Source organism: Erythrolamprus reginae, chromosome Z, assembly GCF_031021105.1.
Source record: "Erythrolamprus reginae isolate rEryReg1 chromosome Z, rEryReg1.hap1, whole genome shotgun sequence".
In the NCBI taxonomy this organism is placed as follows: Eukaryota; Metazoa; Chordata; class Lepidosauria; order Squamata; family Dipsadidae; genus Erythrolamprus; species Erythrolamprus reginae.
Window position 1 is genome coordinate 62,596,342 of NC_091963.1, and position 15,385 is coordinate 62,611,726.

The 15,385-nt window shown below is 39.6% G+C and overlaps 1 protein-coding gene across 1 annotated transcript in view; it reads left to right on the forward strand.

Moving 5' to 3' along the window:
• The window catches only part of GLI3 (GLI family zinc finger 3), a 407,618-nt gene that overhangs the window by 77,722 nt on the left and 314,511 nt on the right, over positions 1-15,385 (forward strand). Inside the window, exon 4 of the mRNA XM_070728251.1 lies at positions 11,490-11,732. Within this exon, the coding sequence (XP_070584352.1) occupies positions 11,490-11,732 (243 nt within the window). The remainder of the gene's footprint in view (positions 1-11,489; positions 11,733-15,385) is intronic.

The following is a 15,385-nucleotide window of genomic DNA, read 5'->3' on the forward strand; positions in this document are numbered from 1 at the left end:
TTTATTACTGATTGATTAATTTTTTTATGAATTTTGTTAATTTATTTTTATTTTTTAACACAAAATAAGATGAAAAAATAAAAACATTTGATAACATTGGGATGTTTTTGTAAGAGCTTTTATTGTGGAAAACCTGATGCGGCCAAGGGCTCTTCTAGTAAAGTATCTCTGGACACTTTCTGTGGGACCTGTGAGCTCCGCCACCTGTTTGTTGGATCTCTGTCCCTCCTGGCTGGTCTCGGCCAGCAGGGAGATGATACAGAACTGGGTCCAGGAGATTGTCAATGCTTCTTTGAGGGAGGGGTCCTTTCTGGCTCTCTACAAGGAGGCAGTTGTGTGCCCCCACCTCAAAAAGCCTTCCCTGGATCCAACTATACTTAAAAACTATCGTGCTGTCTCCAACTTTCCCTTTATAGGGAAGGTTGTTGAGAAGATGGTGTCGCTTCAGTTCCAATGGTCCTTGGATGAAGCCGATTATCTGGACCCTCAAAAGTCAGGATTCAGGTCTGGCTACAGCACTGAAACTGCTTTGATCATGCTGACAGATTATCTCTGGCAGGCCTGGGATAGGAGTCTATGCTCTGTCCTTGTGTTTCATGACCTTTCAGTGGTTTTCAATACCATCGACCATGGAATCCTTCTGCGCCAGCTGGAGGAGTTGGGAGTGGGAGGCACTGTTTTATGGTGGTTCATCTCCTACCTCAGCCACAGTTAGTGTTAGCAGGGAATCAGAGGTCGACTTCTAGGTCCCTCCCTTGTTGAGTTCCTCAGGAGTCAGCCCCCCCCCCCCCCGCTGTTTAATATCTACATGAAAGCACTGGGTGAGTTCATTTGAGGTAACGGGATGAGTTACTATCAGTACGCTGATGATACTCAGCTATACATTTCCACCCCTGTCCACTCAGTGAAGCAATGTAAGTAATATACCGGTGACTGGAGGCTGTTAGGGTTTTGATGGATGTTAACAGGCTCAGACTCAACCCCGAAAAGATGGAGTGGCTGTGGGTTCTGCCTCCCAAGGACACTTCCATCTGTCCGTTCATCACTCTGATCGGGGGGACTTTTGACCTCCTCAGAAAGGGTCCGCAACTTGGGCATTTCCTTGATCCACAGCTGACATAGGAACATCATATTTTGGCTGTGGTGAGGGGGTGTTTGCCCAGGTTCACTTGATGTACCAGTTGCGGCCCTATTTGTACAGGGAATCCCTACTCACAGTCACTCATGCCCTTATCACCTTGAGGTTCGACTACTGCAATGCTCCTTACATGGGGCTACCTTTGTAGAATGTTTGGAAACTGCAAATCATGCAAAATGTAGTTGCACAAGCGGTCATGCGTCGTCCTAGGCATGCCCATGCTTCTCCAGCACTCCACAGACTGCATTGGCTGCCGATTGGTTTATGGATGCAATTCATAGTGTTGATTATGACCTATATTATTATATAATATAATTAATATTGATTGTTTCTTCATTGCTTATTTGACCCCTATGACAATCATTAAGTGTTGTACCATCATTAAGTGATTCTTGACAAATGTATCTTTTTCTTTTATGTACGCTGAGAGCATATGCACCAAGACAAATTCCTTGTGTGTACTATCACACTTGGCCAATAAAATTCTATTCTAAAGCCCTACATGGCATTGGACTATATTACTTGAGGGACTGCCTCCTGCCGCATGAGTCCCACCAACCGCTATGGCCCTATAGAGTCTGCTTTCTCCAGATCCTGTCAACTAGACCAGTGTTTCCCAACCTTTTTTGAGCCGCGGCACATTATTCATATTTTCAAAATCCTGGTGAACATTGAACGGGGGGGGGGGGGGCGGCTAAAGAAAAGTTTGGACAAAAAAATATCTCTCCCTCCCTTTCGCTCTATTTCTCCCTCCCTCTTTCTCTCTCTCTCTTCCTTCCTTCACTTCTTTCTCTCTCTCTTGCTCTCTCTCTCTTTCACTGTCTCTTGCTATCTCTTTCTTTCTCTCTCTGCCTCTCTTACTATCTCTCTTTCTTTCTCTCTCTCTCTCTCTCTCTATCTCTCTTTCTTTTTCTCTCTCTTGCTATGTCTCTCTTTCTCTCTCTCTCTGCATCCCTTGCTATGTCTCTCTTTCTCTCTTTCTCTGTCTCTCTTGCTATGTCTCTCTCTCTCTCTGTGTCTCTCTTGCTATGTCTCTCTTTCTCTCTCTGTTTCTCTCTGCCTCTCTTGCTATGTCTCTCTCTCTCTGCCTCTTTCTCTGTCTCTCTCTCTCTCTCTCTCTTTCTCTGTCTCTCTTGCTGTTTCTCTTTTTTCTCTCTCTCTCTGTCTCTCTTGCTATGTCTCTTTCTCTCTCTCTCTCTGCCTCTCTTGCTATGTCTCTCTTTCTCTCGCTTTCTCTTTCTCTGCCTTTCTTGCTATGTCTCTCTTTCTCTGCCTCTCTTGCTATGTCTCTCTCTCTTGCTATGTCTCTCTTTCTTTCTCTGTCTGCCTGTCTTGCTATGTCTCTCTCTCTCTCTCTCTCTACCTCTCTTGCTATCTCGCTTTCTTTCTCTTTCTCTCTCTCTCTCGTTATACCACGCCGACAACAGCGGCATCGGACAGTAGCCAGGGGTGGCGGCAGAGCGGCTGACTGCGAGCGGGAGCTCTGATGGCGGCAGCTGAATGTGTTGCTGAACGCCATATATGCTGGCGCTGGGCATGGGCGTGGGGCTGGCACCTCCGGCCCAGCCAGCGAGCTAGTGCCAGCCCCGCAGCACCAGCATGTACGGCATCCAGCAGCACGTCCAACCGCCACCATCAGTGCCTTCACCCTGGAGCTCCCTCTCGCCGCCGCCATCTCCCTGCGACTGCCTGGGGCCGCTGCAGCTGGCACCCTCCCGCTCCCACCGCCTGTGCCCTCCCGCCAGGCCCCAAAGGATACTGGTTGCCGCCCCCGCCAGGGAAGCTCCAGCTGGGCGGGGCACTGCCGGTGCCTCCGCCCTGGAGCTCTTGGCACCGCCATTCCCCGGCTACTACCTGGTGCCGCTGCTGATGGCGCCCTCCTGCTCTCGCTGCCGGTGCCCTCCCGCCAGGCTCCAAAGAACACTTGCCGCCGATGCCAGGGAAGCTCCAGCTAGGTGGGGCGCTGCCGGTGCTGGTGCCTTCAACCTGGAGCTCCCACTCGCAACTGTGCCCCGGCTACTGCCTGATGCTGCTGTTGCCGGCGCTCTCCTGCTGGGCCCCAAAGAAGGAAGGCGGGAAAAAGGCGCGAAGAATGAAGCTCGCCTTTTTCCCGCCTTCCTTCTTTGGGGCCCAACAGGAGAGCGCTGGTAACAGCGGCATCGGGCAGTAGCTGGGGGCAGCTTCGAGTGGGAGCTCCAGGTCGGAGGTACTGGCACCGGCAGCGCCCTGCCCAGCTGGAGCTTCCCTAGGAGCTTCGCGGCACACTGGTTGGGAAACCCTGAACTAGACAATATCACTTGGCAGGGCCTAGGGGAAGAGCCTTGTCTGTGGGGGCTCTGGCCCTCTGGAATCAGCTCTTCCCAGAGATTTGTACTCTCCCTCCCTCCTCGCCTTCTGCAAGAGTCTGAAGATTCTTCTATGTTGCCAAGCTTGGGACTATGAATGCTGCCAAGCCTGGCCTATGAATGCATGTTTGTTGTTGGAGTGGAAATGACTGACTTTTAATGTAAGTAGGGATTTTATATTAGATGAATTACTTGAAATTAATTGGATTTAGGACCCTTGTATTTTATGGTTTTTCTTTTGTATGTTGTAAGCCGTCCTGAGTCCTTGGAGAGGGGCAGTCTATAAATCCAATCAATCAATCAATCAATCAAATCATATTCTATTAAGTGGTTTGCCAAACTTTTGAGATGAAGTTCTGTAACTGAGCAGGGATTGGTACCCACTAAAGAAGCCAGCATGGATAGTAACATGCTTCTAGTTAAAAGTATACCCATTCAATAGGGAACATGAGGTAGTCATTAAGGTATTTTGCTATGGGAGCAAGCAATGAAAAATGTTGACTGTATATTGCTGCATTGCAACAAAACAGAAACAAAATTTTAGCTGCCTTTTCCTACCTGAATTTGCACACAATCAAATGTGCATTGCCATTGTCAAAGTTTTAAATAGATCTATACACTCTCCCTAATTTTATTAATCACTTCTTTGCAAGTTTGGAATATATTTGGCTTTCATTTATAGCTGTTTACAGTGTCCCATAATGTTAATTTATGATATTTTCTGTCTGAAATTGGCATTTACTTCTGTTTTCAAGGAAAAATGCCCACCATCCACATAATGACTCCTTCAAAAAAGATTAAAATTTATTTAACCATCAGTGAACACAATGCCATCATAAGTTGAAGACTGATTGTATTCTTATACTTAACCCTTTTTTCTCGGGGGGAGGGGAATCCCTTATTTAAATAGCTAGTAATTTGCCTTCCACAATGGAAACAGTACATTTCTTGTTGATACAGGCAGAGAGACTAAGTTTACATAGAGAAGGGAGGGGGGGGGGAGGGAGAGAGACAAAAGAGAGAGAGAGGGAGGGAGCGAGCATTTATTTCACAATTTATAGAGCATGGGTTCAGTTACTTTAGTGACAACTCAAAAGTGAAAACATCCAGCAGACTTTTATGCATATTATTTAATATTTAATATTAAGACAAGTATAAATTTTAATAAGATCCTAGTTGGTGTATTTTGATATAGGGGATTTACATGAATAGTATAAATAAAAAGCCAGACATACAGTTAATTGGATATAACATACAGATTGTTACATCATTCATAAGTAAAGTTCAGGGTTTCCAAAATGTAGAACTCTTTTTACACATAGGGATCTCTACTTTCTTTTTTTTAAAGTAGTTTTTATTGAATTATTTACATTAAAAACATAACAAACAAAAAAATACCTAATGATTAATTATTTTGTACATATTCATCAAACACATCTTAGAGTAAGTCAGTTCAACGGCTGATACGAGCGATAATGTAAGAAAATTGGTTTTGGTTATTCACTTAATTTACGATTTTGTTGTGCTTTTGACCGCTTAGAATCCATCATAGGTATAATAATATATCAAATTATTCATAATTTGTCTCAAAGAGTTTAACGTTTATGTAAATTCATTCCTTTTTAAAAAATATGTATATATATCTATTTCATATAAATATCTCATTTTTATTTATTTCTTATTTTTAACCATTCATAAAAATCATTCCATGTTTTATAATATTTGGAGTCTTCTTTATTGTTTATTTTGAGTGTCATCATGTATGCTTCGGCACAGTCCATAATTTTTCTTAGTAGTATGGAGTCATCTGGTAGATCTTTCTGTTTCCAGAATTGTGCGATTGAAATTCTGGCCGCTGTCAAAATATGTAATATTAAGTAATATTGTTTTATTTTTTCATATTCTGATCTATGATGCTTAATAAAAATACTTCAGTTTTTTTGTTAATTTGAATTTTAGTCAGTTCCTCTATCCAATTTTGTATTTTACTCCAAAAATTTTTTATTTGTGGACAGGTCCACCATATGTGAAAATAAGTCCCTGCTTTCTCATTACATCTCCAGCAATTTGGTTTTATTAAGGGGTACATTTGCGCCAGTCGTTCTGGTGGGAGATGCCATGTATAATACATTTTAGATATTATTATTATTATTATTATTATTATTATTATTATTATTATTATTATTATTATTATTATTATTATTTAGATTTGTATGCCGCCCCTCTCCATAGATATATTTTCTTTGTAGGTGACCAATTTGGTTAATTTATCATTTTTATTCCAAATTATGTCCCATTTATCTGAATTAATATCATATTCAAAATTTTTGTGCCAGCTTTGGATATTCCCTTTTAAGTTATAACGCTGCATTTTGTGTTTTAACAGAAAATTGTATATTCTAGAAATCATTTTTTTTGTCTTGGCCTAATATTATCAAGTCTAACTCTGATTTCTTTTTTAGTATTCCTCTTTTTCTTTTATCTTCTTCAAATTTTGCTTTTACAGTATTTGCATTAGTGGCCACTAATCAATTTTAATTCCTTCACTATCTAATTGTATATTTGTTTTTAATTCTCTTTCATTTAGCAAGTCATAATATGTAATTATTTTTTTAGTATCAATTGTGTTGGGGTGCATGGTAGCCTCCATTGGGGAGAACCATCCAGGAATTTGTAAATAATGCTGATTTTTAATTTTTGTCCATATGTCATTTCTGACATTTCTGACTATGTCTCTTAAAGTAAGTAGGTATTTTATCTTTTCCGTCCATAATAAATGCGTACCAGCCCAGATGTAAGTCATGTCCCTCAAGCAGAAGTCTTTTATTTTTTAAAATAATCCATTCCTTGAGCCAAGCTATTATTGCCGCTTGGTGGTAAAGTTGAAAATCGGGGAGTCCAAAGCCCCCTTGTCTCCTGTTTTCCTGTAAATAGGACAATCTAATTCTTGGCCTTTTCCCTGCCTATACAAAATTTGTCAACATTTTATTCAATTTTTCAAATTATTTCTTATTTAAATTGGTTGGGATTGTTTGAAAGAGATACAATAATTTGGGAGGATTACCATTTTAATTGCTGAGATTCTACCTATCATTGAAATAGGTAATTTATTCCATTTAATAAGTTTCTCCTCTATTTTTCCAAGTAGTTGTGGATAGTTATCATCCTTAATTGTTGTGGCTTTTGCAGTTATACTTACACCTAAGTACTTAATTTTTTCTTCTATCCGGATTCCAAGTTTTCCTTCCAATTTTTGATTTTCCTTTTTTTTATCTCTACTTTCTTAGTTAACTCTTGTATTAAGCATTTTTTCATTGCATTGTACTTTTTTAAGTGGAAAAGAGAATTTGATGTATCAGCCATAAGTGCTATTTCATTGGAAAAGTACCACTGCTTGGCTCCATTTTGGTAATTTAATGATGGCAAGTTTCTTAGTAAATGAAAATTTGAGTACTAGAAATCTTATATCCAGACCTTGAACTTAAAAGGCATTTTATACCAGCAATTTAATGAGCAATTGCTTAGTGCAGGCTGGTTAAGGGATTGAGCTATATGCACCATTATTGTGGGAAGTATTCCAAAATGCCAGAAATAGGATGTAAGCTCTGATACAGGAGACTGTGAGTACAATTACTTTCTTTTCAAATCCTTCTGTGACACTGCGGGAGCAAAAAGGACTTTGAAACATGAAAGGATAGAGCTTGCTTTCAACCTCAAAAGCTTGGAGTAGGGGCTCTGAAATTTGTTCAGTATTCCCAATTCACCATTAGCCTGTTTCTTCCTTTAGCCTCAAGGCATTCTCTGCTTTTTGAAAAGATGTTAAGAATTTCAGTCACAATAGAGAGCCTAGTTTTAAGCATGTTTCACTCGGTCCATTGGGGTCTGGTCTTCAGCCTTTGTGTGGGATGAATTGAGCTGAGCAGCTTGCTCGTTGGCGTGAATGAGCAGTCTCTATGCAAGTCACCAATTCTGGCAAAGAAAAGATTACCTTTTGCTTAAAAAGAAGATGACAACGAAGGAGAAATGTACAATATGCATTCCTGTACAAGCCTGCCAGTGGCAATCTGCAGAGTACAGCTCATGCTTAAGTCAATACAGAGTAGTTTGGTTTAGAATGACTTGTGTTAAGTTTGCCTTATAATTGAAGATGCTGTTGACCTTGCTTGAACACTTTTAGTAAAACTATTTATTTAGCATAAACTGAAATAATAAACCCTCCTTCTCTTAGCTGATTGTGATAATGTGACATTAGTTTGATTTAATGATTAATCGTCTGACCCCTTAGCTTGAGAGAGATGTTTGAATAGGGAGAATTCGCTACCAAGCATTCTGGAAGAATACTAATGAACGTGTTAAATTTAGTATGGCACCAACTAATTTTAATTCCTCTAAATGGGAGAAGCACAGCCTCTGTGAGAGAAAGAGGGAGATAGTGAGAGTGTTGGGGGGGGGGAGGAACTAGAGTCATAAAGTGAGAGAGCTACGAAAGCACTAGCTAGAGAATTTTAGTCAAGAGAACAGCTTCCAGAAATCAAGGAAAGAGACTTTTGATTGAGTTGTAAGTACCTTGCCTGACTAATATTTTGGGTGTCTTACAAGAATCATAACTAACAGATTCTCCTTAATTGCTTACATCATAAAGACAAATGAATCTAAAATTTAAATTTTTTGAAGCATCCTAATAATATTTTTCTTTTTCAAACAAACATTTGAATATACTTTTTAAATTTAAAAATGGTATTTTATTTATTGTTTGAAATATCTTTTCTTATAGCTACTGAAAAGAAGAAAAAAAGTTTACTTAAGTTTAACATATGGGCATACCCATTATTTGTATGTATGTTTTTTTCTAGATTTCAAAGTGAGCGATCAACATTAATATAATAATATGTTTTGACGTGCTAAATTTTTTGGGTATAAATATAGCTAAATAAATTCTATCTTTTGTTTTATTTATATCATTGCATACAATCAAGACATACAATGGAAAGTTACATAGAGGTCAGACTGTGTCCCAATATATTTTGCTATTAAGAGCATAGCTTGAAAAATGAGAGATGTTAATGCTCCAATATATTTGGAATCTACATCTGATATGGAAGACTTACCCTAGATTCAGATATTAGGTTTGGGAAAACACCTTGCACATACTCAGAATATTCTTCTTTCAATCCATTTGTATTGGAGGAAAAAGTGTCCCTTTCAAATGTACGTTTGAAGGGACACTTTGATTTATTTGGAATTGGAAACAGTTTTAAATGATTGAATGTTCTTGAAAGTTTAAAACTAGAGTGGTGGAAATGCATTCTGTTTCTGGTGCTACAATAAAACTGAAGAAATGTATAAAATAGTCATAACTGAAATTAATTTGGCTTTCAGTTGGCATTTGGTTTGCTATTTGTTCTCCCTTTGGTAGAGAGAAGCCAAATAGACCCAAATAGATGCACCACCTTTAATCTAGACAAGCTGTAACAATTCTAGTTTTAAGACTCAATTGGCAGATGCTGCTGGAAAAGAAGCTTGTTTGCTTACATTTTTGCTATAGATCTCCACTTGTTGCCATGGTGTACTGTCTGTTACTGTCAATAATTTGGCCTGGCACAGCTTGTCTCCAGAGACTTTTACATTTTAGTGAACAATTCAGCTGAAACAGAACAAGATTAAGCAGCTTTCATATTTGGCTCACTCAAGTGGTTTTACTGCAGTTATAAGAGATGGTAGAATTATTGCCCCAAAAGTTTTCCTTTCAGTTGTAGAGTGCTATTTCAAACCACTTGGCTATTTGTATTCTGGATTGCAAACACTGTGTTTTTCATCTGTCCCTTTGAAAAGAAGTTCTTGCAGTGCAGGACTTGAAATGAACTCTTACTAGAGATTAGTAATTTCTCATTAATGAAAAAAATGCCACAAAAGAGCAGGAAAAATAGTTATTTTGGACAGCAGTTTCCATTTCTATGAAAGAAAGAGATGCAAATTTCTTCATGTTTTTGTAATTATCAAATACTCTCCCCCCCCGACTGTAGAAGCTTCCAAGTTATATAGCACTTCTGTATAAAATCTTTTTGTTAAGTAATTCAGATCCAATTACAATGAGAGAAGAAAAGAAGATGAAACTTTGAAAAAATTAATATAAATAAATAAATAAATATAAATAAAACCAACCATCTCCATGCAGTTTATTTTGAAATGTACTTCACTTCTGCAGCTCTTAGTAAATGTTAGTTGTTTGGATAGGATGAGACCAGTACAAAGTATTGGTTTATCTGTATATTATACTATGGGGTAAATTGAGTAAGATTTAAACATAACTCCACAATCTTTGTAGCATATTTATGTTAAAAACTTAAGTTCACTTAGCATGGTATTTTAATCTAAATTTATTTGAATAAAGTATGTGAAAACTTTCTGAATATTGTAGAATTGTCTCAATTTATCTCCATCTCCAAAGAAAAATAGATCTTGCTTGTGAAAATTTGGGATAAGCTGCAAAGGATATATTATGAAAAAGTATTAAATTAGAGAGGAAGGTTAATGTAGTCTGTTTTATTTCTAAGCATGTTATTTTATTGCAATTTTATTGTTTACCAAAAGATTCTTGGATGTATCAAATTTAAAAAAAGTCTTGGATTTCTTTCCTTTTACTTGTACTTTTCAGGACCAGCTTTTCAATCCAAGAGAATTAATGCTTAAACATTTTTCAGTTTTTTTGAAAACTAATGGCATTTGGCAAATGAAGAAATACTTATTTTAATGAATGTAAAATCAAAGCTTCAAATATTTTAAAGTTTACATTAGGTATTCCAAACATGCAACACATCTGAAATAGTTTAAAATCTATTAAAACTTTTTTAAAAAGTAAAAATTCCTCTAGTGGTTTTTTTCAAAATCATAATGACATAAATTATATCATCCCCTAATCTAATTGTTACTTTGCTTAATACTGCTTAATTTTTTTCTTAATGTATTTTATAACTATTAAACAATAATAGATATATTCTTAGAATGTATTAGATTTATCTTCTTATAGGCTATAGGCTATTTCACACATTATATAGTAGTAACAGTACATGAAACCTGTGTAAATATCAGCTATGGATATTCACTGATTGTAGGCTGTAGGCTACTGTAGGCAACTATAATTCCTAGATTTGATAATTATATTTATAAATAATTTTGCTGATTTATATTTTAGATGAATATTTAAAATGTCGTAAATGTATTTTCAACTATAGGAAATGGGAACAGCCTTTTGTTAAAGACAAAATCTCTTGTTTTGCATGGACAGATGTGATACTTGAAAATATAAAGTTACAATGTTTGTAGAAAAAGAATAATAATTGAATTGAATCTACACTTGCCAGCCATGTTGTTCATAAATAGGTGTTATGGCACATATTGAGATAATTTTTCAAGTAGTAAATGCTGACTGTGTAACTTTTCTCCCCCCAAATTCTGTATCATTTGCTTTCATATCTTCAATGCACCTTTTTTGGAAGGATGATAAAATCCTTTATTTTTTCAAAAATGTGATAAGTATATTTTTATTTAATGGCAAGGAGCTTTCTGTTTCCACCAGTCTCTCCTTTTTGGATATGAAGGACCATGCTGGGAAGCATAAAGCACAGTAGGTGGCTAAGCTTGATTTAGTTTCTGCTAGCAGGGGTCTTCTGTGATTTGTGACAAATTGTTTCCCCCCACAAAAAAACTTCTAAACCTTCTTGTCCCAGAAATGTGTTATGGGGGCAGCCAGTCAGTATCTCTGTATGATGAATGGACTCTCTGGTAAATGTATTAAGGAATGGGCTGAAGATGCTCTCCAGTGTAAATCCAACTTGCACTTAATGGTTTAGATACCTTCGCTTTTTTTTAGGAAACTTTTTTTATAACCACACAGGTGCTTGCTTTTTTAAAGGGCTGGGAAAACTTGTAAAGAAAACTAATTGAATGTCATAGCAGAGTAGAAAGTTTCACTTCTTTCTTTCTCTAATTTGTCTTTTCCATCCTAGAGGATGAAAGTCCTGGACAAACATTTCACACGGAGAGAAAAAACACAATTACAATGCAGCCACAAAGTGGACAAGGCCTCAGTAAAATTAGTGAAGAACCTTCCACATCTAGTGAAGAAAGAGCTTCTTTAATCAAAAAGGAGATCCATGGATCTGTATCACATCTTTCTGAGCCTTTGGTACCTTATTGTGGGGCAGTCTTTGCCATGGATCCCAGAAATGGTTATATGGATCCTCCTTATCGTAAGTACTTAGAAATTACAACATATTCATTTCTGTTAAAGACCTATGAGAAAAGTTGGACTAGCTCTTATTTTCCCTAGCATTTTCTATGGTAGCAATGTTTTAATCCTGCTGGAAGAAGGTTCATATATATAAAAGTTGATTATATAATTTATAATTGTTTTTGGAGAAAGTGAAGGTGGTAAGGAGAGGAGGAGAGAAGAAAGAATTCACAGTTAATAAAAGATGCATATTCCAAAATGCTTTCTAAATAAGTTGAGTTCATTTTTGCTACATTGTGACCTTATGCTGCTGCTGCTTAACCCGAAGAACTGTACATGAAATTATAGGATTTTTTGTATTTTAAACTTTCTTATATTTAATAGCATGCAGAAGGCACGACATGATAGGAAGTATTAAAAAGTTATGTCTTTCCTTTCGCAAAAATTGAAAAGGATTCTTTGACGTTCTTTTTTTAGTGATGAAAGTGTGCCAACAAGGTCATTGCTCTGTTCTCCATGGTAGGAGGAATAGGTTTGACCTTATCCGATAGCCAATCAGGAATGAGTCTTATATTCCCCCTCCTCGACTCAGTTCTAGTCCAGGATGCATGCCTTTGCTTCCAACAATTGCTACCAGTCAAGAGTTCCTAACTATTATCTACTTCTGTCATCCTTTGATCGTGAGTTTCTTTCCCCTTGCATGCTTCCCCAACATCAATCTGGCCTATAGTTGGGTTGAGGCAGACTTGGGATTTCGATTCCAGCTGTCGCTCGTACCTTCCAACAGAAGGCCCACTCATTCCTTACTGCCAGATGCTGGCTGTAAGATGGGGGAAGTGGGATGAGGCCAAGCTCACAACAAATGGTTGAAATGTGGGGCGATAAGACAGGCAGGCCTTAGCTTTGAGTGCTATGGCCAAAATACGTGAATAAGGCTTTCGGCACCCTTTGTGGTCACCTGGCCTTTCCAAATTAATTCTTGGCCCTTCTGATCAGGCTGACAGCTTCCCCAAGCCTCCTTATTCAGCCTCTCGGCTGGCCAAGAAATTGCCACTGTGGCACTAGACCATAGCCTCTTGGCTCCCTCTGAGGAGTTCTGGCTGTTGAGTGTCCTTTACTATTGTTATAATGAGGCCCACTGACCAGCTGGCCCACAAATCGTTGTTGCCCACTGTTCTGTTGTCTTACCTGCTCACCAGGGCTGCCCTTTCTGCAGTCTATGAAGTTTCTTCCTGCAGCCAACAATCTTCTCTTCACAAGCGGCCATTTTGAATGAGGCTGAGTGAGTGACAAACATTTTGAATACATTAACTTCCATGCCATGTGGCTGGTGGCCATTTTGGATGTTCCAGGAAATTCATAGTGGTCCTTTTGGAAGTGGTAATAAGGGAAGTGGCCATTTTGAGGGCCTCTCTAGGCCGGTGGCAGCCATTTTGGATGCACTTGTGTGGGCATACCTCACTTACAGCAATGGCCAATTTAAGTGTGCTATATTATTATTAAAAAACAGGGGAAATGGAAAATAATAATAATAAAAAATAAAATAACATGTAATAAAATAAAATAATTTTAAAATAAGGAGAAATTACAAAAAAATTACCTAGTCCAGACTCCGACACTGGCAACTATTTTCACAAATCCTGAAACTACGTGAGAGTGTATGCTTGACCAGGTGGTTGTGTAGTGCCCCTATTAAATAAGGAGCATTGAGCGGATGTGACTACGAGCCAGGGTCAGGAATATGCCACCTCTAGTGCTATTCTCAAAGAGAGGCACATGTCTGACCCTGGCTCGTAGTCACATTTGCTCAATGCTCCTTATTTAATAGGGGCACTACACAGCCACCTGGTCAAGCATACACTCTCACGTAGTTTCAGGATTTGTGAAAATACTTACCAATGTCGGAGTACGGGTGCACCAAGACCTTAAGGAGTTACAACTTATGTCCCACACAATGTTATGGTAGGTCCATTTCACACAATTTCCGTGGGGGTGCACTGTCGTGATGCAGAGTTTGTACTGGCCGCACGACTGGTAGGCCACTGCCCTCCTTATTTGGCCTCTGGCTTCCAAGCTACCACCTGGTCTGATTCACGCACGTGGGCTCTACTCCTCATACTTGTGGAGACAAAAGAGAAGTGTAAATCTGGACTCCTCCCTTCCAAATTACCCCTGTCATCATGGGGTCTCTCAGACTTTGAACACTTCTATGGGCAGACTTCTGAGTGGTACCAAGGGCGGTCTGATGCCTGTGGGGGAGTCACCGCCTAACAAGCCCTTTAGGGACTGTTAAGTTAATCGGACTTTTTGATGATCCCGTGATCCGGCGGTCATCTGTTCCACTGATCACGTAAATCCTTGTCGGATCTCCTCTTAAACACATCCTCTTTCGTCTTGTATGCCAGACAAAACGAGTACATCACCACCAATTATGGGTGTTGTTGCGATTGAAGTTGAAGTAGTAATTGACAGGTAGAACGTTGCAGCATATGATCTTGTGGGCAATACTTAGATCGTGTTTAAGGCGACGTAGTTCTAAGTTTTCTAGACCTAGGATTGATAGTCTGCTTTCGTAAAGTATTCTGTTTCGAGTGGAGGAGTGAAGGGCTCTTCTGGTGAAGTATCTTTGGACATTTTCAAGGGTGTTGATGTCCGAGATGTGATATGGGTTCCAGACAAATGAACTGTATTCAAGGATGGGTCTGGCAAAGGTTTGTAGGCTCTGGTGAGTAGTGTGAGATTGCCAGAGCAGAAGCTGCATAGGATCAGGTTAACAACTCTAGAAGCCTTTCTGGCGATATTGCTGCAGTGGGCTTTGGCACTTAGATCATTTGATATTAGTATTCCAAGGTCTTTTACTGAGTGGGGGTTGGCTGTGAGATTTTGTTTATTCAGTTTATATATGAGGTTCGGATTCTTTTTCCGATGTGGAGTTCCCCAGGACAATAAGTCCAGGGAACTCCACCGCCAATCCGGCCACCTCCTCGAGCAGCACAGGCAGGGCTGTTGACATGCAGCTGGGAGGCGGGTACGTGAGTAACAAGCCCATCTGAACCCCTAAGTCCAACTTCACAAGGAGGGACTCAATCTCAGGGGCAACTAGTCTACGCAGGCGAAGGTTCTCCTTGGCTACAATAGCCACTCCCCCCCCCCTTCCCTGGGGTCAAGCCTGGTGCCATACTTGAAACCTGGCTGGGCATATTTCCGAGAGAGGAACTCCTCCCTCTGGGCCCAGCCAGGTTTCAATCACACATGCCAGATCGGCCTCCTCATCCAGGATCAAATCCTGGATGAGGAGAGCTTTGTTTATGACTGATCTGGCATTGAGCAGCAGCAGTTTGAGCCCAGGGCCCAGATTGCACTCGTCACTAGGACCCCGGGTTTAGCTCACGGTACCGGAACAAGGGATCGCTTTTAAGCAGCGATCCCTTCTTCCTCTAGAACGGCTAGCCCCATGACTTCCGCCATATCTACCTCTCCCCAGCAAGACTGGGATATTCTGGCCCTCTGCCACCCCTCTGCGCCCTTCCTTCCTGCCTCTCCATCGCTAGGTAGGCTAAATTCAACATTCATACTATTCCCATTATTCATATACATATCATCCCATCCACCCCACTCATTAATTCCATACAAATCAGCCCTCCCATCCCAACCTTCCAACCTTGACCTTCC